Consider the following 21,730-nt stretch of genomic DNA (forward strand, 5'->3'; position numbering starts at 1 on the left):
CCTAGGAAAGAGAAAGGCGAGACTGGATAAATAGAAATAGAATCAGAACCATGGAGAGAGAATTATACAGGATGTTTCAAAGCAAAATTAGAGCCTTTAAAAAGATATACATATTGATGGTTTCTCTTAATAAAAGAGAGAATTAATTTTTAAATTTTTTTAATTTGAAGAATATAACAAAGACAGATACAGTCTTTCTCGATTGTATTGTGTCAACACATGTACATATATAAAATTTTTTAAAGTTTTAAAACTTTTAAGAATGAGAGAGAGAAAGGATACGGGAGATTGAAATCATTTTTTGATGATAGGCGAGAAATAATAACAATGCATTAATTAGGATTGCTTTCAAAAATAAACATTTATTTCAAAATTAATGCTTACCATTAATGCTGTATCCTAAAAACTAAGGTCTCTATCCTAGACACTGAGCGTGTTTAGGTGTTGTCTTAGAAGATCCCTTAAGAATTTACTGCATTGTTGTGTACAGTTTGTTTTTTTCTTTTTTTATAGTACCGTAATGGGCTTTATAGAGCGAATCCAAACCTTAAATGATTCGCAAAATCACATGATACCCCTCCTCTAACGAACTTTACACACTTTATAAACTTTTAAGAGATCAAAACTCCAAAGAGAGATCCAAGAATCAATAGATGCAGGAATTCAGACTTGAAAATCCAAGAATTGCAAAATCTGATAACAAGATTCTGAAATTCAAGCGATTCAATGCGAGTCTACGGATGTATTCGGGGAGATGCTATTAGCGTGTTCTCTCTGCTCAATTTTCAGTAAATAACAAAGGTTCGTTCTATCTTTTAGCGTCTCCTCGAACGCACCATCCATATAATATAAACGAGAATTATAAATTCCAAAGTTTAAAGACTCTAAGATCCAAAATGGAAAATCCAAAAAAAACCCAAAGAAATTTAAGGATCTAATAGATCCTTAACACTTAAAAACCCGAAATTTAACGTCTTACATCCTAAATGCAACGCATTTAATGCGGTCATATCTAATTGATTCGACGAGCAAAATCATGTATACAAAACTGAGTTGCGCGTTATTTTTTTTATATCACCAAGCACACACAATTCGACAGTTCTCACTCTCCAGTAACTCGATAAAGAGTAAAATGATAGTACCGCTAAGTGATGATATCACATTTATGGTTCGGAGTATGCGCTATCGAGGACGCTCTCTTAAACAGCATCTTTTGTAGATTGTACCAGTTCGCCAAACGACGTTTCCAGGCATTGCCGGAGCTCCGCGTAACTTACCACCAGAACACTTTGCTCATCTCGAGACATGAGACATATCTGTATTAATATATATTATTTATAATTATTTTTATGTACATTTTTTTTAAAGTAAATTTCTTAAAAAAATTTTAGAAATTTTTACCTTGTCCTGCGAGCCAGAATCGAGCTTGTTTAGACAAGCTACGACGTGTGCTAGATCCAACCAGGGCCTGCCATCGGCTGTTACTTGATGAAATACATAATCCCTAAACAATTTGAGCATGTAGCGATCGCCCGTCTCTGCCCATGTAGGTTCCATATTAAGCTCTGGCCTCTCGTTTATGGTTGCTAGTTTAACCAACAACTTAAATAGTCGTCCATTCTCCAATTCCTTGGCAAGTTCGTTTTCTAAAACGTCCAACCGTAATTGGGCAGCATCCAGCTGTGTGTAAAATCGCGCACCAATCATTGGCATGAGATCCGTGACGCTCTTACGGGGTTGACTTGACAGCAAGTATCTAAAAATTAATCATACAATAATGCTATTGAAGCTTTCGATTCTTCAATGCGGACAAGATTATGATGTCAACAGTAAGAAATTTTTTTCTTATCTTATACATCAAAATAATTTTTTTTTTCAATCATAATTACCATTAGAACCAGTATAGTTTTATGGAATATGTTAAAGATTATTTTTTCACATACACACACTTTGTTTATCCATAAATATTATCGAAAGCTTTTTTTATCAAACAATGCTATTGAAGCTACTGACTGAAAGATTCATAAACATACAGAATAAGATTTCGAAGATCAGTGGAGTAGGAACGTGTGATTAACTCGATAGAGGCTGACATATTGTCGCGATGGACGGCGATAAGACTTCGACATGCCAGCGCTAAGACTAGCTTGCCGAGTGCTACTAAATCCTCTTGCTGATAATGCGGGATGAGACCATGTGGATTCGCAGCGTTCCCATCTAAAGTGACCACGTCTGGAATGGCGACGCAACTTAAACGAAGCCGCGTCCGTGATGTAAGTAGTACCTTAGTGGGATCTAAGCATCTATATGCCAAGCCTGTAAAGCGCGCAATGATTTGATGAGTCTGATGACTAATGCAGTTTGAAGAGATGAGATAAATTAAGTGAAAAATAAAGATTTAAAGATTCATGAATATAATAAAGTAAGATTTTGTAACAGAATATATTTATCGTCCCTTAAAAAAAAAAAAAAGTGAATAACAGTAAAATATACTAACCAGCAGCATGAATAACGCGAAATGCGGCAGTGAGTTGAATGATATAGCTCCAAATAACGCTTTCTGGTAGCATACTACTATGTTGCTGCCTTAGAATAGTGTTCTTGGTGTGACTGTAAGGCCGTGGCGCATTGGGATCCGACGAAAATGGGTCGGTATAACCATTAAGCTCGGTTGAGGCGAAATGTTTATTCAGCAATGTCTCCGAAGCGGGATGATAATCGTACACGAAAACCATGGCTAAAAGAAATGAAATCTGTGAAACTGCGCAAGAGGTAGGTACGAATGTGCTTCTTAAATACATACAATGATCACCGAACGCTTTAGTGGTAAAGACTTCTCTTAGCTGAACTAGATTCGTGTGTGACAACCGCTTCCACATGTCGACCAGTATCATACACTTTGTGTTGGCAAGTCGGAAATCTGAGTATAAATCCGAATTATGTTAAGTGTATGGGCAAACTGACATCTTATGGAACAATAGTGAAACTTAGTAAACTCACCATGTACACGACGTAAACAGTATCTTGTACCAGTCTTGATACTGGTAGCCTTGTACGTAGAAGTTTGATACCCAAGGACCGTCGAGGCGGGTTTATGCATCGGCTCTAAGGGACATAATTCGTGGTAATTGTCAACCTCATTGGGTAAGTCGGGAAATCGTACCACATCTGGCTGTGCCAATGTCAGTGCATTCTTCTGTAGGATATCCAGCCGCAGGCTCTCACTGACAAAAAAGCTGGGAGCAGCTTGAGGAGGTGGTGTAGAAGGAGCAGAGGAATTATTAGACGAAGGTGGTTTTGTGGATTTCACAGGTTGCAGATGCGAAGGTGTACCTGGATAAACATAGCCAATCTGCCCTGCTGCTATCTGTCCGATCTAACATAGAAATACGATGCAAGAATTTTATAAATATTATTCTCATCTCATTATTTAAGATATATGTAAAAAATTATATACTTACAGTTTCAGTGCCATCTTCTGCTCCGACAGCATCGTTGGTTGCATTTCCAAAATAGAAGTATGTAGTGCCGCCTACATTCTCCTGCGAATGGGTGTAGGAGTTGTTGAAGAGATTCGGCGAGCTGCTATTGCTGCCTGTAAGGCCTCTCCCTGGCACGAATTCAGGACTGGCAGTTATCTTCTTCTGCGAATCCAGAGAAAGATTGGACAAGTGCTTGGTCACTGAGTTTGTGCTCAATGTTATGCCAGAACTTGGACGATTCTGTCGATGAAAAAAAATTACAGAAAGAAGAATTATTCAGAACGCTCTCACATTGTCGTTAATACAAAAATTAACAGTTACCATGTAGGTAGCAAGTTTGGATTCCAATGGAACTCCATTTGTCTGGGGAGTATATCCAACAAATATCGATGGATCCATCGCTTCTTCAGCCACTGCATTTACTACCTTCGTTCTTATTCTCTTTCACCCTTACTCTTTGTATTGTCCTAAATTAAATTCACCACCCACTTTTCTCTCGCACTGACTTTTGACAAAGTACTTTATCTTGAAATTTTCTTCTCTTTATCTTACAAGTATAAATCAGAATCCCATCTTCTTGTAACATATCTTTGAACATGAATAAGAATACAGATCCATATAAAAATATAAAACAAGATAAATGTAAGTATGCTTTAATATGTATTTAATAAATTTATTATTGACCCAGATATAATTTTTTTATATAAACTCAATATGGTGTAGTGCAGATATATATATATATATATATATATATATATATATATATATATATGCAGCTGCAAATTTATGCATATTATTCTAAATAATATATATCTTGACTAAAAATTAATGGTACATAAAGCATTCCCTAGTTTCTTCTCAGGGTCACACAACACATAGAAGAGGAGATAAAGAGAATAACAGTTGCAAACGCAAAGTGCTCAAGTTGGAGCAAACGAAAATAAAGAAACGTGAACGAGCGCGACAACTCGGCTCAGATGCAAGAGCCTAGCATAACGAAGGAAAATAAAGAAAAGACAAGAGAGCGCCAAAGAGTCGGTATAATGGCAGCTGATTATGACAAGAGGCCGACGGGAAGAGCGCGCGACGAACAATGCACTCGGGTTTTGCACTTCGGCTTCGCGAACGCACACCCGGTGGCGCGCGGTGGGTTAAACGCGACAAACGGACGCATGCCGATGCGTGCGTCCAACGAATGCGATACTAAGGCGTGTGATATGAGTTAAGACTTAAACCTCGAGTACTCGAATCGCCGACATAACCCATTCGTTGTCACCGTTGCGCTACGCGTCGCTTATTCGACGCGAAGCAACGGCGCGGAAACTCCGCGACTCGCCGCCGTAGTCGAGTGACGGACGGACGGACGGACGGACGGACAGACGGACAAATGGGAATATACCGCCGCTTCTCTTTTCCCCTCGGGCTATACCCGCGTAATTCTTACAGCGAAGATCCCGTGCGATAGAGCGTGGCCGAGCACAGTGTCACAGCATTGCACAGCATTGCTTCCAATGAATGAGGTGACTCGCGATAAAGGATAAAGGTGAAAGCGCCACGAACAGTCGGATCGGTCGCTCGCTTACTCCGCCTGATGCCGCTTGCCGCTTGCCGCCGTACGCCGTACATACGTACCCTACGTGCGTGCGTGTTTACGGTGCAGGCTCTCTCCCTATTTTCTCCCCCTTCCTCCGGGCTTCTTCCTCTCCCTATGTGTGCGTGTGTATCGTCACCGCTATCCAGATCGCAGCCTTCTCCTCCCTCCTCGCCTCCTCCGTCCACCCTCCTTTTCGCCTCGCGAAAGCGCGCGCTCCCGCCAGCCATCGCGATCCCTTCGATCGCAGCTGTCCCCGTGGCCCGTGGCCCCGTGGTACGTGGTACGTGGTACGTGGTATGTGGTATATAGCTTGTAAGCCTGTCTCCTAGCATCCTCTACCGTAGAAGAATGGCGGATGGCGACCGTCTGTTGTGTTCGAGACGACGTTCAATTATGTTAATTCGAATGTGTTTTTACAGCAACTTTTCTCTTAGGAAATAGATACCTCGACGGAATAAAAATTCCTCATCGAGAGAGATGCAATTTTTTCCACTTGTGGAAAAAGAAGTTTGTACGCACAGCGTATCTTCTACGTGTGGGAAAGGACATTTCAAAGTCAACGTGCGCGAAATTTCTTTCACATTAGCTGACGAAATGATATATTTCTGAACGTTAGCGATAAATCGTCCGTTTCGATTTCGATAAAATTCAATACCATCGAAATATATATACGTGTTTTCGATCTTGTGTTAAATAAAAAAATAATTTTATATGAATCATATTCTCTTTCATATGCCTGAAAATATATATAATGAGAAATCGTATTTGTTTAATACTCGTACATACGACACTGTAAAAAAGCATTGGTCAAAAATGTTAAGAAATCTTTTCAACAATCGGCTAAATTATTCTGGAGTGTACTTGCGGATCAGTGGCGCCTCTAGTAGCGATGCTGGCAACCAATGCTTCTCGCACTTTCTGTTGTGCATACACGTTTGAACGTGTGATGTGAGGCATCGTCGCAAACTATAAGAAATAATTAATAATTTAAGAAACAATGATTATACCTGTGCGCTGCTTTACGTGCGGAAAAGTCATTGGTAATAAATGGGAGGCATATCTTGGACTTCTCCAAGCAGAATACACGGAAGGGTAATGTTTCTATGTTTGAAATCTTGATTTCTAACCTCGAGATTGTGAAATTGGATTGTTAATTTTATCACTACGACGCATGTTACTCTTAACAATCGTCTATTTTACTCTAAGTATAATGTCTGTATTAAATCTCAAAGAGAAAACCAATCTGATAGAGATTTTTGTGTTTTTTTTTAGAGATGCCTTGGATGCGCTTGGTCTCAAAAGATATTGCTGTCGCAGAATGTTACTTGGACACGTAGACTTGATTGAAAAGCTACTTAACTATGCGCCACTAGAAAAGTAATTTAACTATTAAATATTTAGCATCAATAAATATTTATATGTCTATCTTGGGAGTATTTTGATATGTCAAATTCATATAAATTGTTGATTTCTAATTTCAAATCTCTCTATCTTAAGGTTTTATTATAATTATAAAATGTAAAACAGCATTGTTTATTAATAATCTATTTGGTTATTTTGTAAATAAAAAGAATTAAAACAGTTTGATTTGCACTCAAAATGATTTTTCTTAATCTTATACGATTTCTGATAAAATCTAATTACATTATGGCAACAGCAACGCGGCGTGTAAGATAAAGAATGAAAAATATAAGTTGAAGGGCAGTGTCCTCTTTACAAAATGTAAAATTATTTTTATTTCATTCAACCAATTCCATGTGTTACAAATTTTTATTGTAAATGGAACAAATTTTATTTATACAAATATTTGTCTGTTCATAGAAAAGTTGGAACAACATATATTTTGTGTGTTCATGTATACGTGTTAACTTGGTTTTCAAAAGCATATTTTAATATTCATTTTAAACGCAATGTTGGAAGACTGCCTGACTATGCTTGAGCAATATTTCATTTACAGCACAAGTGACACGCATTCATTTCACACAATCTGTTATTATTTTTTTTTTTTTTTTTTTTTTGGAATGCGTTTTTAATCCTTGGTTTAATTATCTTTTTTATGTAAAAATATTATTTTTAATATAATATTAAACGTTAAAGTATATCAGGATATCTAAGATATTGTATTGTAAATTTTAGCAAATTTAATAAAAATACGTTTTGTCGTATTTTATCATAATATCTTTCTGCAAGGCAATATTATGGAGATAATTTGCTGATAAATTACAATGAGTTTTTTTTTTTGTTACAATTTTGTATAAATGCACTATTAAACACAATATTAAAACTTGTTTTCTATCGTGGTATTAAATAGTATATAATAAAAAGACATTTCGATAATATACAAATTGTTTTCTAAAGAAACTTTACGTTCCTTGGGATACTCACATATCACGCGAGCAATAATTCATTCATGCTTTACAGCAGATTTTCTCCTGCTAAGTGAATACTGCCATTATTCCTAAATCTACATTTGCTTCTCATTTCTGATACTTATACAGTAGCATACTATTTTACACAAGTAAAAATTTTTTATATTTTGCCGGACAATCTCAAGATTCTAATAAAATAAAATTTGAGCTGATTATAGCTTAAATCCGTCATCACCGTTTAAAAGTTCACTGAGACACCCGCCTGCGAGCGTAATGTTTGATTTATATCTAATTTATTCTAAATTATCGTTAGTGGTGGAGGGAGCAGATCTAAAATATGATAGAAAAATTCATTGTATACCCGCTAAATCATTTGCGCTAAATAAAAAAACGGAAAATATTCTTTCCATCAAGCATATAATTTTACAATGTCTATTATGGCACTGCGCGACCCAAATATTAATGCCATCACACCTATCACGCATATAATTACATTCTTTAAAGCCACCCAATTTCCTGGCCCGAAGCCGACGTCCCAGTAAGTTACAGTCTCGATAAATACCGGAATGAGAAGGCCCAAAATGGAGAAACAAAATGCACCAATCAGTCCGATGAACGGTTCGATGGTTGGCACTGCTATGGCCAGAAGAACTGCACAACGATTATTTAATATTATATCGTCATCAGTTTGTACCATTTTAAAGATAATTTAAAAAATAAGATGTCTTTGAATGCATACCTGAACCAGTTACTAGTACCGTCCTCATAATATAATTAGCTAAAAGTGGTTTCTTCTCGAAGCGATGTTTTATAAAATTCCACCCAATTTCAAGGCACACGTAGAACTGTAGACCGAAAGTACAGAATACGGCCAGAGCGATCAAAATTTTCACTACTTGCGCTGGTCTGTAAAATAATTTATTACGAAAATATAGAAAATCAGCTGACATGTGTATATATATATATATACATATAAATATATATGTGTGTAAACCTAGGCTGCGTTCCGATATTCACTGCCAGTATTGAAAATCTATAGTGTACGTGACGTAAATTGTAGATTTTCAGTACTGACAATGAATATCGAAATGCAGCCTTAATTATTAATCAACTTGATGACTTACATTTCTTCTGTCGGTAGATTAAGAGTGATGCTACCTAGCGTCTCGTCCTGGTACTTGACGTATCCGAGAAATCCAAGGAAAATGTACACAAGTGTCACCCCAGACATCCCTTTGTTAAGAACTCCACAGATTCCAACAAAGTGCTGTGGTGTTTTCATGCTATTCTCCAGAGGCATCACCACACCGATCGCCTCCATGGCGAAGATAGTGATGCTGAAAAACTGCGGGAAACTTTCTATCGTCCCTACCAGGGGTATCGAAGACAACGGTGGTATATCCCAGACGAGATAGTAGAACGTTATTCCCAGTCCCGTTCCCATAAAAATGTTTGCTACCATCGAAACTGGCGCCAGATACTTCAAATCGGGTACCCAACTGAGTAGAATCATGGGTACCAGCAAATAGGCGGTGATCAACCGGATACTATATTCGCCAGCATCGCTGTCTTGATAATGTTCGATAATTTGTTTAAAGTTGGCGGCCACGATTACCGCATACACACTGCAGGTACCAAAGTATGTGACGAACAGACTGATTTGAATGAGATATCTATAAACGAGAAGAAGAAAAATTCAGCTTTAAAGATAATTGCTTTATGAGAAATTAGTCGTACAATCGAAAGACAAAGCTAATACCTGGAAGGTTTTGCAAACTTCCTCGCCCATTGAGGTCCTTTTTCAAAAGCCACCTCGGATACCTCAGCGAAGCTCATTTCTGTTTTTCGAGTTCTGTAGTAAAGCACATGCGCGCATTTTACCTGAAAACAAAATTACACATATTATTGTTTGATTCGAAAAAAAAAATCAGCTTTATATATATGTATATATATATCATATTGCAAAATCCGTGTACTTATATAACGACCTAATTGTTACATTTGGTTCGAGAAAGCAAACTAGGCTATCTCTTGTGATAACACTGTATATATAAATACAAATCTTTATTTATCTTTATTTGTCGGAAACTCACCAGAATATACGCGCAGTGCGTGCATACAAAAGCGACGAGAATCGTGGCAAAGATACCCAAGAGCAATCCGGCACTTTTGAAAGCTATAGGCATAGCCAAGATGCCACTGCCAAGGGAAGCCTTTAATAAGTGCGTCAATGTGTCACAATCACTGAAAGTATCATCTCGGTTATACACATCAATTGCATAATTTCTCTCAACATCAATGATCAACATTAAAAAAGTTACATAGCTCTAAGATGGAATTACAAGTGCTTCTCATATCACGTTTCAACATGTTGCAATGCAAATCTGTTAGTGTGTAATTACCTAACTATTAAAAAGACGAAATAAATAGTACGAACCGCTTTATCCATAATGATAGTAATATAGATGAGTCATGTAAGATAATTATAATATACGGATAAATGTGTGAATAAAAAATAAATACGCGCAAACAACGTATCAGTCATATATCGGAAATAGAAAAAAAAATTAATCAAATTTTATATCTAGAAGGTATTTCTTAATTATATTCGATCTATCTAAAGAGAGTATTTACATCACGAAAAAAAACCAAATTGATATTCCCTATTATTTTTTGCTGACATTGTTAATATATAATTACTTTTTCTTTTTTTTTTTATTCTGCTTGCGATTATTATATGTTTTATTATTCTTCGAATATACTTTCGAATATGCAAAGGCGTAACTTGTCCTTAATATTCAAATGCAAAATATTAAAAGCAATCTACGTTACGTTATTTAAAAAAATTTTCCTTACGTCGTAGGATTATCAACTTTACGTTCCGCAAAGGGATCGAAACTCTTCTCATCAGTCACCGCGGCTTCAACATCGCGCGAGGCCACTTGAACTTTGTATCTGTGAAACACAAATATATAGTTTTTAACAATTCGTTGTCTATATATTTATACGCTCACATTTTCGATCAATCGATAATAAAATGGATTTCACTTTTCAAGCAAAATCAATCTTACTTGGCAGATAGGACACCATCCTTGAGATTGGATCCATCCTGAGGTAGGAAGGTGTCTAACTCCGTGGGCGCTTTGTCGTTTTCAGTCTACGTCAAAAAACACAACACAATTTAATTGAGAATTGCAAACGTGTTTTATGCATGACGATAATAACGCAAACGAATGGCGTAAGATAATTATGACGCGGATAGATGTGAATAAATAATTAAGCGTGCGCAAACAACGGATAAGTCGTATGTTTAATTGAAACTTACCATCGTGGTTCACGTGGTTTGTAGATATGTTATCTGCGCTACTGTTACCTGAAAAACATGTAAACATAAGATGTTGGATGAAATCGTTTTTATCATATTATTATTATCTGCGAAAAAAACATAAACAAGAGTGTATGAAAACATGGGGAACTTATGACAAGAGAATTCTTATTTAACATTTTTTTTCGCTTATATAGTTTATATTCTGATAATTGTGCCTCGATAATTTGATCGGCAGAATTCCCCTCGATATATTTATATAAAAGAGTCTCGCTTTAAATTCATTTATATCCGGAGGATAGTTTTCAGTTTCTCATGTTTCTTTTATGATTTAAAAAGCAAAAGGAAACGAAACGAGATACTTAATCAAGTCTACAAACCACCGTCACTGTAACTGTCACTTTCGAAGCAAACAACAGTGAATTAAAGTGAAAACTTTATTATGCGAATATTTGCTATGATTTAATCTGTCACTCTCGCGTTTTCGCAGACCGATGTGTCAATGTGTTGAAGGTACTATAAATAATACGTATCGCTGACTTGTGTTATCATTCTGTAGAAATTTTTACTAATATTATGATTATTATTGCAATTACGTGAAATCTTCAATCTAAAAAAAACAAACTAAGAAGTAGTTATTACGAACATTAGAGTTCTCATTAACGTAACATTCTTATTTAAGTAATGTCTTTATTTATTTTGACCACAACATAAAAATATATTATGTATACATTAGAAAAGTTATGTTCTTATTAATGAAGTTTGACCACGTTGACATAAAATGTATTGTGTACAATGAAACAGTAATGTCCCTATTTATGCAGTTTAATCGCATCAACGTGAAAAATACAAAGAAATCTTTATATTCTGCGTAATACTTTTCGCTTTTGGCGCCGTCAATTTCTGTTCGTTTCTTAACACTTGTAATGACAATCAGATTACGATCTAGAGACGTAACAGCATTTATACGCGCATTGTCGCAATTCAATTTTGTACTCGACGAAATTACATTATGCATGTAGCGTCGCACAAAAGAACTTTTGCTTTACTTCCGGGTTCGTGAACTCGATCTTGCTCAGACAAAACAAACATGACGCACTTGTGTGAGTGAGTTTAGATAAGCGCGGCAATCTATAGTCATTTTATTATTATATTAAAATAAAAGAAGTCTGGTAAAAAATTAAACAGATGCGACCAAGGAGTCATATAGAGTTTTCAGAATAAAGCTTTTTTACACTTTTTTTCCATATCGTATTTTTTTGGTAATAGTACTCTGCGAGTCAAATTACGGTTGCTATGATAAATGTGTTAGAGTCGAGACAAGAAGAAAAAAATCTCTCTCAAGTTTCTTTCGCTTAAAATTCTAAGGGTCAGATATCAAAAGATAAAAGTCACAAAAAGATCAGTTGAATGAAATTTTTACAGCATATTGAAATTTGTTGAAAACGTCATTGAAAGAAAAAAATATAAGTACAAATGTATTACATTACAATATTCAAAAGGATTTTTTTAAAAGAGAAAGAGAAAGAAAATGCTACTAAAAAATCGAATTATAAATACCTTGCATTGTACTTTTATTTATTATTTTTAATTATTATACTTCTTCATATTTATTTCATTTACCTATTATCTTTTATATAATACTATAATATACAATCTTTCTATATATACTCTCTATCTTTTCATTACTTTAATAATTAAAATGTTTAAGATTATCAAGAGTGATTAGATAATAGATACAGTTTAAATGTATGGAGGAGTGTAAAATCTAAAAGAAATATGCATAGAATTCATAGTAAATGTAAATTTCCTTCAACATATATTCAAGTATTGAGCTGATGACGTATTTCTAAAATTACATCTTTCTGCGAGACGCTCGCTAGTCTGCGTTGTAATTTGAATTCGATGATAGCGAATGTTGATTGTAATTTGCGATAGTAAATTCCAATTATTAAAAAGTCAAACAGGATTAAGAATAAAAATAGCGAATAAGTGATTCATTGATCATCAATGATATCTTGCCAAATGTTCTATTTTAAAAGTTTCCGACGAGACAAAAAATAGTTGAAAACGTTGCCTTTATCCACGAATATCAGAAACGTAATAATTGATATGTAAGTTATGTCAATCTTTGCTTTAATGCTAATTCGAGATCAAGCGTATACGCCCATAATTTACGCGCGATTAACGAATATCTATTATAATTGATGTCGACACATTCTCACTATTTGTCATTGTCCATACATTGGGGGATAATACGCTGTTACATAAGATAGCACTTAAGCTGATGAGAAATAAATAAAATGTGAAATAATTGTAAATCGATGAAATACAATCTACAGTCTGATACGAAGAAGTCGACAGATTCTTGGCGTCTCATAACATCAGCAGAATAGAAAGCTTCAAGTTGTAGGACAAGGTTTGCGATTCTCGATCTAATTATATGTATCGGTCTTAGGTCGATCAGATATCAAATAAGCAGCTGTTGTAATAATATTGATATCGATAACGATTTCGTCATTTTACGACCTAACAACGCAGAACTTGATAAACGAATTATGAGGACAATCAGATAACTAATTAAGATCGCTGATTACAGAATGCGTTAGAATTTGATTAATTAACGTATGCCAGTAATTGATTCTTTTCTAATCTTTGTGATAATTAGCTTAATTTCTTATTAATTATGATTAATTTTGCATTTACGATCAAAATTCTTTCGCAGGAAATATTTAAAAAATAACATCCAAGTTATTATTAATGTTAAACGTGAACATAAACCAACTAAGTATACTATATACAGACTAATCAATTTGACTTGATTGATTTTCGATTAATTTTTCACGAAATAATAACCAGAATACCTATTAGGAATTGTAGCTGAACGTAAACTGCTATCATTTATTATTTACTAATTAGTTTATCTTATCTAATTCTATTGACTAGTTATTGGTCAAAAAATAATAACCAGAATATTATTTTGACTGAGGATAAGTTATCATTTAATTGAAAAAATATTTTTTAGATAATTAGGCATACTCAATATATATATATATATAGCTATAATCAGTATACCCAAAAATTTATTTTTTTTTTATTTTTGGCTATTTTTTATCTAAAAAATGGTTTTTTTAAGGCAGTATTATTATTAACAAATAAAATTATCTATAATCAGTATACCCAATAGATAATTTTATTTGTTAATAATAATACTGCCTTAAAAAAATCATTTTCTAGATAAAAAATAGCTAAAAATAAAAAAAAAATAAATTTTTAACAGCTGGTGTTTAAAAAAACATTTCCTGGGCAAAAAATAATCAAAAAATGTTTTTTAAACACACAGCGCCAGCTATTAAAAAATTATTTATTTTTTTTTAAATAACCAGCACTGTGTTAAAACTGACTAATTGATCAGTCAGTCAGTCCATCTATTTGTCCTGACTGGTTGCTGGTTATTTGTTCTAGGAAATACTTTTTTAACATAGTGCCAACGCTATTAAAAAATTATCTACGTTCTGATTACAGTAGTTACGCATTAAGTAGAATTTTATCTAAACAGAATTTTTTACCCAGTCGTATGTTAAACAGTTACTGTCCACTAAATCCAACATAATAAAAATTGACCAGTTTTTAACTCGTAGTTAATTTTTCTCCGAACCACATTTTTCTACTTATTGTCGAGATTAATCTGTCTTTACCAAGTCTCGAGGAAGAAAATTAATTTTAATGACTAGAGAAGGAAAAATTTTTCCGAGTTATGAATGAGAATTGTCTATATTTTATCCGATGTTCATCGTTCGGTCATAAGGAACATGACGCCGTTATGCAAAACCGCAAAAAGTCTAAGGTCAAGTTTCTTGCACGGTGTCGTATGCTTAAAGTATGAGCGCCGCGTCATGTAATACTGATTATTTTTTTATTAAAATATTATATATTTATAGCATATATATATATATAAAAATATATGTTATATTTCAATTCAAAATAATCAGTATTACATAACGTGGCGCTCACGCATATGTGTGTGTGTGTGTGTGTGCGTATGTGTGTGTAATTATAAACATTTAAAATAATAATATACTAAAATAATGTTAATGAAATAATGCTTTTAAATGACAAAGATGTATATACCTGATAGGTGAAATAAAGAACATTTTATACTTTGAATTACTGACTTATACTTTGAATGACTGAAAATAAAGATAAAATACTACAAATCAAACATATTTGGTATAATTGTTGCATGAAAATGATTTTTCCTGAACCAATTATGTACAATCCATATACGATAACTAAAAATAAAATACACACTGTGATACTCAAATAAAGAATCGCTTCGTAATTCAGTAAAACAAACATCAATTTGCAAATATTGCGTTCAGTGAACGCAAGTTGACGTGGCAACTATCTATCTATCTTATCGTAAGTTCCCGTTCCGTTAAGAGTTTCATTCTCAACGAGTATACCTTTCGATTTTGCTACATGCCGGATCAACGACGATAAGCGCAAGTTATTAAAACACGGAAACGAATTGAATTGAGAATTTGGTTATCTGCCAGCGAAATCGTATAAATCAATATCGAAATGTATCCGTGCATAGCTGATTATTGCCAGATACGAAGATGCTCACAAGTAATGACTAACACGTGCGTTTCTTATGACAGATTAGCTATAACGAAAGACCAAATCATTACTTACAATGGGCCAGTTTGGACTTATCTTTTACATAGAGATAAAATTAAAGTAAAAGATTGGTTTTTTTTGTATGCTTTAATTTTAAGATACAAGATGACAAGGTACGAGGAAAGCTTATAAAAGACATGTAAGAAGATCTAGATGACATGATATATATCTAAAAATATACTAAAGATACCTGTGGGGGATCGCTAAATATATCCTACGGTTCCTCGAATGCCGATTTCATGACATTTCTACCAAGATATTTAAATGCCATATAAGCAAAAGTATGTTAAAACTTCAACGCGACATCAAAAGCATCTAAATCTCTGGTGCAGAAAAATGATATCGAGTATTTTGAAATTGTAATATGTCGCAGTTAGCAGTTTTTTTTTTTTTTTTTTTTTTTTTTTTTTTATGTACGTTTGAAATCGGTAGAGAATTGAGAATAGTTCGTCACTGGTATAGGATTTCACAAAGAATGTGTTAACGCATTTCGCGACAACTGCAAGATATTGAAGTACACAAGGAAGTTAGACACTGTAGTTTACATTTGAATTAAGAGAGATAAATGGTAGTCTTCTTCGTGTACTTCCATACGAAAACTGCTGTAAAACGTATTGTACATAGCTGTATACGTAGTTGTATACGTAAAACTGTCATCTTTTTCTCTATTCGATACATTGAGTCACACTTGCGTCTCCTTAGTATATAGCGATAAAAATTTTTGCAGCGATAACCCTGTTGCGGAAAAGACCGCAAGTCTTCTTCGTGAACTTCCATGTGGCAACTGCTGAAAAACGTATTGTAAATAACTGTATATATAGCTGCATGTTATATACAACCGCTTTTTTCTCTACGCACATCCGGTACATTGAGTCACACCTGTGTCTCCTTAATATATCGATAACATTTTTGCAGCGATAACGTTGTGACGGAAAAGACGTGATCGAGCAGTGCAATTATCGGTACTTCGGTTGTCCGAAATATCGGCAAGCAGTTACATCATGCGAATATACTCGCGTGTGCGATAAAAAGATACCGTGGCCATACAAGTCGCGGCGCCTATACACGTGGTCGCTTTGACGAACAATTATTCCGAAAGCACCATATGATTTAATATAACTTGTTTTAGACAAATCGCTTAACGAACGAAAGGCGTTCAAGATAAGATGAATGATAAAATTTTAATTAATTAAGATATTATTGTATATAACGGTATTAATGACAACAGTAATTATGTAACGTGTTGAAATTAATTAATAATGGTGACAATAATTTACGATGACACCATGCAACCTGATGCAATATCGCAATATATGCAATCTGCAATTGACAAGAATAGAGGGAAAAATATTTAACAGGTCAATCAAATTAATTTTTGTAATTTTTCTACTTGTTACGATTACATTCGTACGTAACTCTTTCACGCCTTTTCTCGAGCCACAGTCATACTATTCCATTTCCCATGACTCGTCTTTTCGTTCCGCGACCCTACCTTTCCACGAATTTTCCGTTCTTGTAACGGTTTCTCGCGTGCGCGTGATGATGATACTAAAATACCATCAGAGCGCGGGAAATTCCAAGGGACGCTAACGGAGTGCTTGCGGACGTTGGCCACGAGGGCCAAAAAGTAACATTATACAGCGATCGATGAAATCGATGAGGAATACTCACCTGTCGTTGTAAAAGTTAGCCTATGTGTGTTGCGAGCGTTTGAGAATTCAAGACCGTCGTCCAGGTGATATTATCTCATTCCCGTGTTCAGGTTTATCCGACGATCAGCGCGAGTTTCGGAGCACGCCGTTCCTAAGCACGAACCACACGAACCGTTCAAAGGACCGTCGCCGACTGCCGTGGCCGTCTTGATCGCCGCGTCTTTACCACCGACACCGACCACCGCTGCCATCACCCCCGTCACCGTCGCCCGTCGCCCGTCGCCCGTCGCCCGTCGCCCGTCGCCCGTCGCCCGTCGCCCGTCGCCCATCGCCCATCGCCCGTCGCCCGTCGCCAGTCCCGTCGCCGCCGTTGTATATTCCCAAGTTTTGCGGCAGAGGTCGTCGCTCGATTTCCACCGATCGCATCTTCTTTTCAATGTCATCGAACGATATAAGCTTCCAATGAAAATTCCCAAGATTGTAGAAATTCAAGATTACGATCCGCATGAGTTTACCTATCTCAAAATCGTTGAGAATCTTGCTTATTATCGCATTCTATTTTTAGAATTTCTTTTAGCAACACTTCCTCGTACTTTACTGTCCTCGGAGTTGGTAGGAGGAATAAAATCTCATATAGTATATATTCCTTATGTAATCGAGCAAAAAAACTCTGTTGTTGTAAAATTGATGAACTCGGAGGTGTGAACTTTCACGCCGTCCCTCACCTAAATCTGTATCGCGTGACCCGCTAGAACGAGCAGCCAGAAATGGTGGGCGCGTGCACACGTGTCTAACAATAAGTCTGGCCTACACCGTAAGACTCGGTGCATGATGAAATTCGGCGAGCCGATGTCACGACGGCGCAGCTACGTCGTTCACGCGTGGCATGCGTTATTCATTAATCCAATATACGTAACGCATCGTCGACAATACGAGCACGTGGGACACGCGACTCCCGCGATTCGCTCTCGTGAGGTGTAATCGATATGTGTGTGCGTATATATTATGCAGAGGCTTGTCGAGAATGTGCGAGGAGCTTTCTTTCGAGAACTTTGTTAGAATTGCTAATTTGAAGAATGTATTTTTGCATTTTTATTCCATAAGATTTTAATATAATATACATATATGTTTTCTTGATAGAACATAATGCCATGATAATGTCAAAGTAACGTCAAAATGACGAGAATATGTGATTACAAAAATTTGACGTTACTTTGACATTATCATGGCATTATGTTCTATCAAGAAAACATATATGTATATTATATTAAAATCTTGATGGAAGTGAATTTCACTTTTCCATCATAGCTCCATCATTTTCTTGTATATATTAATAATAAGAAATTATTTCGAAAAATTTTTTTCTTTAATCTTTAATGGGCAGAACACATTTTTTTTCCATTAAATTTAATTTATTAGGAAACTCTCGTGAGAGTACAAAAAGTTCTCGTATAGTTTTGAGGTCAAGGGATAAATGTCTTGGCTAACTATGCATTTCTACTGAATTTAATAGCCGTCTGGGGTATTAATTGGTCCTCATTTAGCGGGGCGATGGTGGGTCCGCAATTTCATCCAATCGAACATCTGATCGTATAAATAATCGACATAGACAAGGATAAAAGACGATATCACCGTTTGTGCGTGCGTATAACGATCACGTGATGAAGACGGTCAAATGCTTCGTAAACCGGCAGTTTCGCGTGAAAATGTCAACTATCTGAAATTAAATATCCGGAACATTTTACGACGATGAAGAGTGACCGCACGATAGTGTTCCCGTTGCCGCTAGAACCTAGAAGGCCGTTACATACAAGTTACAATGTCAATTTATTGAGCGCGTTCCATATTTTCGATGGAAAAAAGAAAATTGTCTTATCGCTTACGAATGAATAAAACAGTTCGTTAATATACATTAATTGTTACATCTGAAAATTTGGAAATTGAGAAATGTGTAACTAAGAATATGAAGATTCCATTTTTTTCCAAGTATTTGTAAACATTAACATTAGAATGGAATTATTTTGATTTATTTTAGATTCTTTTCTTTTATTCAATTCTTTTTTGAGTTATTATTTTTGTTTTTTCTTTTTTGCGATTAAAAAATTCTTTCTCTCTTTCAACTTTAATCATTTTCGTTTTCGAAAGAATAATGAGAGAAATAACGATGCTATTCGCTGACGAGATATTTCATGAAAATAAATGATGTCATTACCGGATATCTTGATGTTAAAGTAATGTAGTAGTTGAAGTTTTTTCTTTTAACATAAGAATCGAAATAGCTCGAGTTCTAAGAATATAAACGCGACTTTAATATCTCTACTTTTAATTTTACTGACGCGTTGCATCATCTTCTTAAAAGTATATTGCTCCGTCCTATTCTATAACATCACACTATGCTATACCTGCGCAATAATAAATTATTAAGTAAGACGATTATACATATCGCGTAACTTATTATACGCTGTTTCTCTTGTTCATTCTTTTTATCGATTACCATTTGACTTGAAACTTGAACTTTGACAGATAAAACAGTAACATTGCGCACGATGTAATATGATTAGGCAAAACTGTCTCAGTTATCGATAACCTCTCGGTAACGAGTTTTTAAATTTTTTCAACGTGTAAAGATATCTCCAGAGTTAAAATTTCCGTACTTGCATGGCGTTATTTAATTTCTTTCAAATTAGTTAATTAACTTAATTTGCCAATTAATGAAAAATTCATCATACCTGTCAGAATAAATGAATAAGCCGTCACATGCAACAAGAATGACTGCGATCATGTAGAATCATCCATCGGGAAAAAAAAAATTTCATCGCAACCATGTCAGCTAAATACACTATGTCACCATTATACGGCAGCCGCGAGCAAGTTGCTCCGGAAGCGTGCAAGGAACATTACCTGTTTTTATTGGAGTTATTCGTGAGACAAGCGTCCGGCGACCGCCTGGCTAAATTGAATCAGATGTTCTTCGTGCCTACGAGCGTTCATTTTGGATTTCTCGACTTTGTAGACGAGAATGATCTGACCGTGACTCCGGTGGATCTTCTCTTTCAACCACAGGCGGGCGTCGCTAACGACGTCGAGATCTTCAACGCCGGCAGGTCAGTGCTGTTCGCCGTCGATCATGAGACGGTTACAGATCGCACTGTAAAAATGATTCTGAAGATCACCGCGAAGAAACAGATGCCAGACAGCATCAAGCCGGATATCCTGGTGGGCGTTGGCGAGCTAGATTTGTCCGGTCAATACGCAGCTCTGAGATTAGAGATGCTGCAGTACTTGAAGAAAGGTGTCGTGACGTCCAAGGTGTTCGACGGCCAAATACCGTTGATTCATAATGAGAACTTGTCGGGCAATCTGGACATCTTCGTGAGAATATCCGGCTTTGGACAAACGATCGTCACAGAGTTGGACGCGATCGCGCGGGATTCCTCGACGTTCGTCTTCAGCTCTGGAGAGGTCGATCAAGTTTTATCGTACAAATGTCGTAAAATGGATCCTCGCACGATTGATCTCTGCGAGGATTCTAGCGAGGAGCTTCCAAGTCCAACTTGTCCCGCTTGCGTACCAGAAAGATATCCTTGTGTGCCATGTGGGAAATTAATGGCTGTCGAAGAGAGGGACAAAGGAGACAGCCGAATAGCAGAGAGAAGAGATACGGTACGTGTTAATAAAATAATCTTCCAAATAGCTATCTAAGAACCTTGCAACTAATTTTCAGTCGTCAAAAAGCCTCGTCCGGTCTAAACATGATCTTACTCAGCCTTGTGGTAAGCCAGTGGTTCTCAAAGTCTCCGGCCTTTTTGACAACGGTGGCGATATTAGCGGGAAGAAACCTACCGTGACGGTTGCTGACGCGTCAAAAGCAGGCGAATCTGATCCAGACCATGATATTTTTGTCTTAAGAATCGGGAAAAAAGGCCTCGTCGGCATCGGCGAGAAATCTGATATACAGTTGGAAATGAAAACCCCGAAAGGATCCGAAAGAAGACCCCCCATCAGGTACGAGACCAGAGATATGCAGACGGAGAGACTTCATGAAGAGCTACCGAAGAATAAGAAAAAGCAGAAGAAGAAAAGCAAATCCTAAATGCGTTTAAAGATAAAAAAATTTTAATTCTGATAAATTCTGAATTTATTCGAAAAGATTTATTTCGCGATGATATTTTTTTTTTTTATTGTCATTTTTGAACACACACACAACATACGATTCTTTTTGAGAAAATACTGTGTTTGTAATATAAATTAAAATTTATATTTAATCGCATTTCTCTAAAATCACATTTCTTGTACTATAAATATCACACTGTTAAATGATATGAAACAAATATTACGTATATATCACAATATCTTTCTAAGATGTAATACGTATAGATCATATAGACGTAATAAGTATTATTATTATTAATAATAAGTATGACGTCTATGATGTAGATAGCGATAAATGAATCACCCTGTATAATAAGATAGCGTCAGACGATAAGTTTGTATGTATATATAATTGTCAATCTAAAAATTTTTTTATTTATAACAATCTAAATTGATTAAAGTAATATAAGCAAATCATATAAGCAAGAAATAATATAAAATAAAAATTGAGAATGTGATTTATGATAAAAGTT

The 21,730-nt window shown here is 35.5% G+C and overlaps 4 protein-coding genes across 10 annotated transcripts; 2 read left to right on the plus strand and 2 right to left on the minus strand.

Moving 5' to 3' along the window:
* Positions 1-342: 342 nt before the first annotated feature.
* On the minus strand, positions 343-5,136 carry Pan3 (Poly(A) specific ribonuclease subunit PAN3). 5 transcript variants are annotated; one of them, XM_072891031.1, is made up of 9 exons: positions 5,115-5,136; positions 3,804-4,070; positions 3,462-3,722; positions 3,001-3,376; positions 2,804-2,920; positions 2,498-2,737; positions 2,034-2,316; positions 1,402-1,756; positions 343-1,316 (listed from the first exon to the last, which is right to left on the minus strand). In XM_072891031.1, the coding sequence occupies exons 2-9, from the start codon at positions 3,879-3,881 to the stop codon at positions 1,200-1,202; spliced, it is 1,827 nt and encodes a 608-aa protein (XP_072747132.1). In that variant the 5' UTR covers positions 3,882-4,070; positions 5,115-5,136; the 3' UTR covers positions 343-1,199. The 5 variants fall into 5 exon arrangements, with proteins under 5 accessions (XP_072747132.1, XP_072747133.1, XP_072747129.1 ...); XM_072891032.1 differs by lacking the exon at positions 5,115-5,136 and adding an exon at positions 5,066-5,084; XM_072891028.1 differs by lacking the exon at positions 5,115-5,136 and adding an exon at positions 4,927-5,073.
* On the plus strand, positions 5,100-6,804 carry Rpb10 (DNA-directed RNA polymerases I, II, and III subunit Rpb10). 2 transcript variants are annotated; one of them, XR_012046572.1, is made up of 3 exons: positions 5,356-5,370; positions 5,496-6,168; positions 6,349-6,804. XR_012046572.1 is itself a non-coding variant. In XM_072891055.1 (2 exons), exons 1-2 carry the CDS (start codon positions 6,074-6,076, stop codon positions 6,455-6,457), a joined length of 204 nt encoding a protein of 67 aa, XP_072747156.1. In that variant the 5' UTR covers positions 5,100-6,073; the 3' UTR covers positions 6,458-6,804. The 2 variants fall into 2 exon arrangements, 1 of the variants encoding a protein (XP_072747156.1); XM_072891055.1 differs by having other exon boundaries at positions 5,100-6,168.
* A 538-nt stretch (positions 6,805-7,342) lies between these two features.
* Path (solute carrier family 36 member pathetic) lies at positions 7,343-17,320 on the minus strand. Of its 2 annotated transcripts, none has more exons than XM_072891041.1 (9): positions 17,125-17,320; positions 10,771-10,818; positions 10,517-10,602; positions 10,302-10,400; positions 9,539-9,689; positions 9,205-9,326; positions 8,570-9,118; positions 8,185-8,351; positions 7,343-8,096 (listed from the first exon to the last, which is right to left on the minus strand). In XM_072891041.1, the coding sequence occupies exons 2-9, from the start codon at positions 10,771-10,773 to the stop codon at positions 7,855-7,857; spliced, it is 1,419 nt and encodes a 472-aa protein (XP_072747142.1). In that variant the 5' UTR covers positions 10,774-10,818; positions 17,125-17,320; the 3' UTR covers positions 7,343-7,854. The 2 variants fall into 2 exon arrangements, with proteins under 2 accessions (XP_072747142.1, XP_072747143.1); XM_072891042.1 differs by lacking the exon at positions 17,125-17,320 and adding an exon at positions 11,151-11,274.
* Positions 17,321-19,928: 2,608 nt separating this feature from the next.
* On the plus strand, positions 19,929-21,295 carry LOC140664475 (uncharacterized). The gene is made up of 2 exons (XM_072889611.1): positions 19,929-20,768; positions 20,830-21,295. The coding sequence occupies exons 1-2, from the start codon at positions 19,929-19,931 to the stop codon at positions 21,196-21,198; spliced, it is 1,209 nt and encodes a 402-aa protein (XP_072745712.1). The 3' UTR covers positions 21,199-21,295.
* The last annotated feature ends 435 nt before the right edge of the window (positions 21,296-21,730 follow it).

The sequence above is a fragment of the Anoplolepis gracilipes genome, chromosome 4, assembly GCF_047496725.1.
Source record: "Anoplolepis gracilipes chromosome 4, ASM4749672v1, whole genome shotgun sequence".
In the NCBI taxonomy this organism is placed as follows: domain Eukaryota; kingdom Metazoa; phylum Arthropoda; class Insecta; order Hymenoptera; family Formicidae; genus Anoplolepis; species Anoplolepis gracilipes.

Bases quoted from the DNA above. Each gene is read 5' to 3' on its own strand.
- Pan3 (XM_072891031.1), bottom strand. From the start codon at position 3,881: ATGGATCCATCGATATTTGTTGGATATACTCCCCAGACAAATGGAGTT. The intron at 2,317-2,497 runs GTTAGTATATTT...CGCGCTTTACAG, and splicing joins TCGCGTTATTCATGCTGCTG to GCTTGGCATATAGATGCTTA. The intron at 1,757-2,033 runs GTATGTTTATGA...ATTAATTTTTAG, and splicing joins GATCTTCGAAATCTTATTCT to ATACTTGCTGTCAAGTCAAC.
- Rpb10 (XM_072891055.1), top strand. From the start codon at position 6,074: ATGATTATACCTGTGCGCTGCTTTACGTGCGGAAAAGTCATTGGTAAT. The intron at 6,169-6,348 runs GTAATGTTTCTA...GTTTTTTTTTAG, and splicing joins CAAGCAGAATACACGGAAGG to AGATGCCTTGGATGCGCTTG.
- Path (XM_072891041.1), bottom strand. The intron at 9,690-10,301 runs GTAAGGAAAATT...TGATACTTTCAG, and splicing joins AAAGTTGATAATCCTACGAC to TGATTGTGACACATTGACGC. The intron at 8,097-8,184 runs GTATGCATTCAA...ATCGTTGTGCAG, and splicing joins GGTACTAGTAACTGGTTCAG to TTCTTCTGGCCATAGCAGTG.
- LOC140664475 (XM_072889611.1), top strand. From the start codon at position 19,929: ATGTCAGCTAAATACACTATGTCACCATTATACGGCAGCCGCGAGCAA. The intron at 20,769-20,829 runs GTACGTGTTAAT...ACTAATTTTCAG, and splicing joins TAGCAGAGAGAAGAGATACG to TCGTCAAAAAGCCTCGTCCG.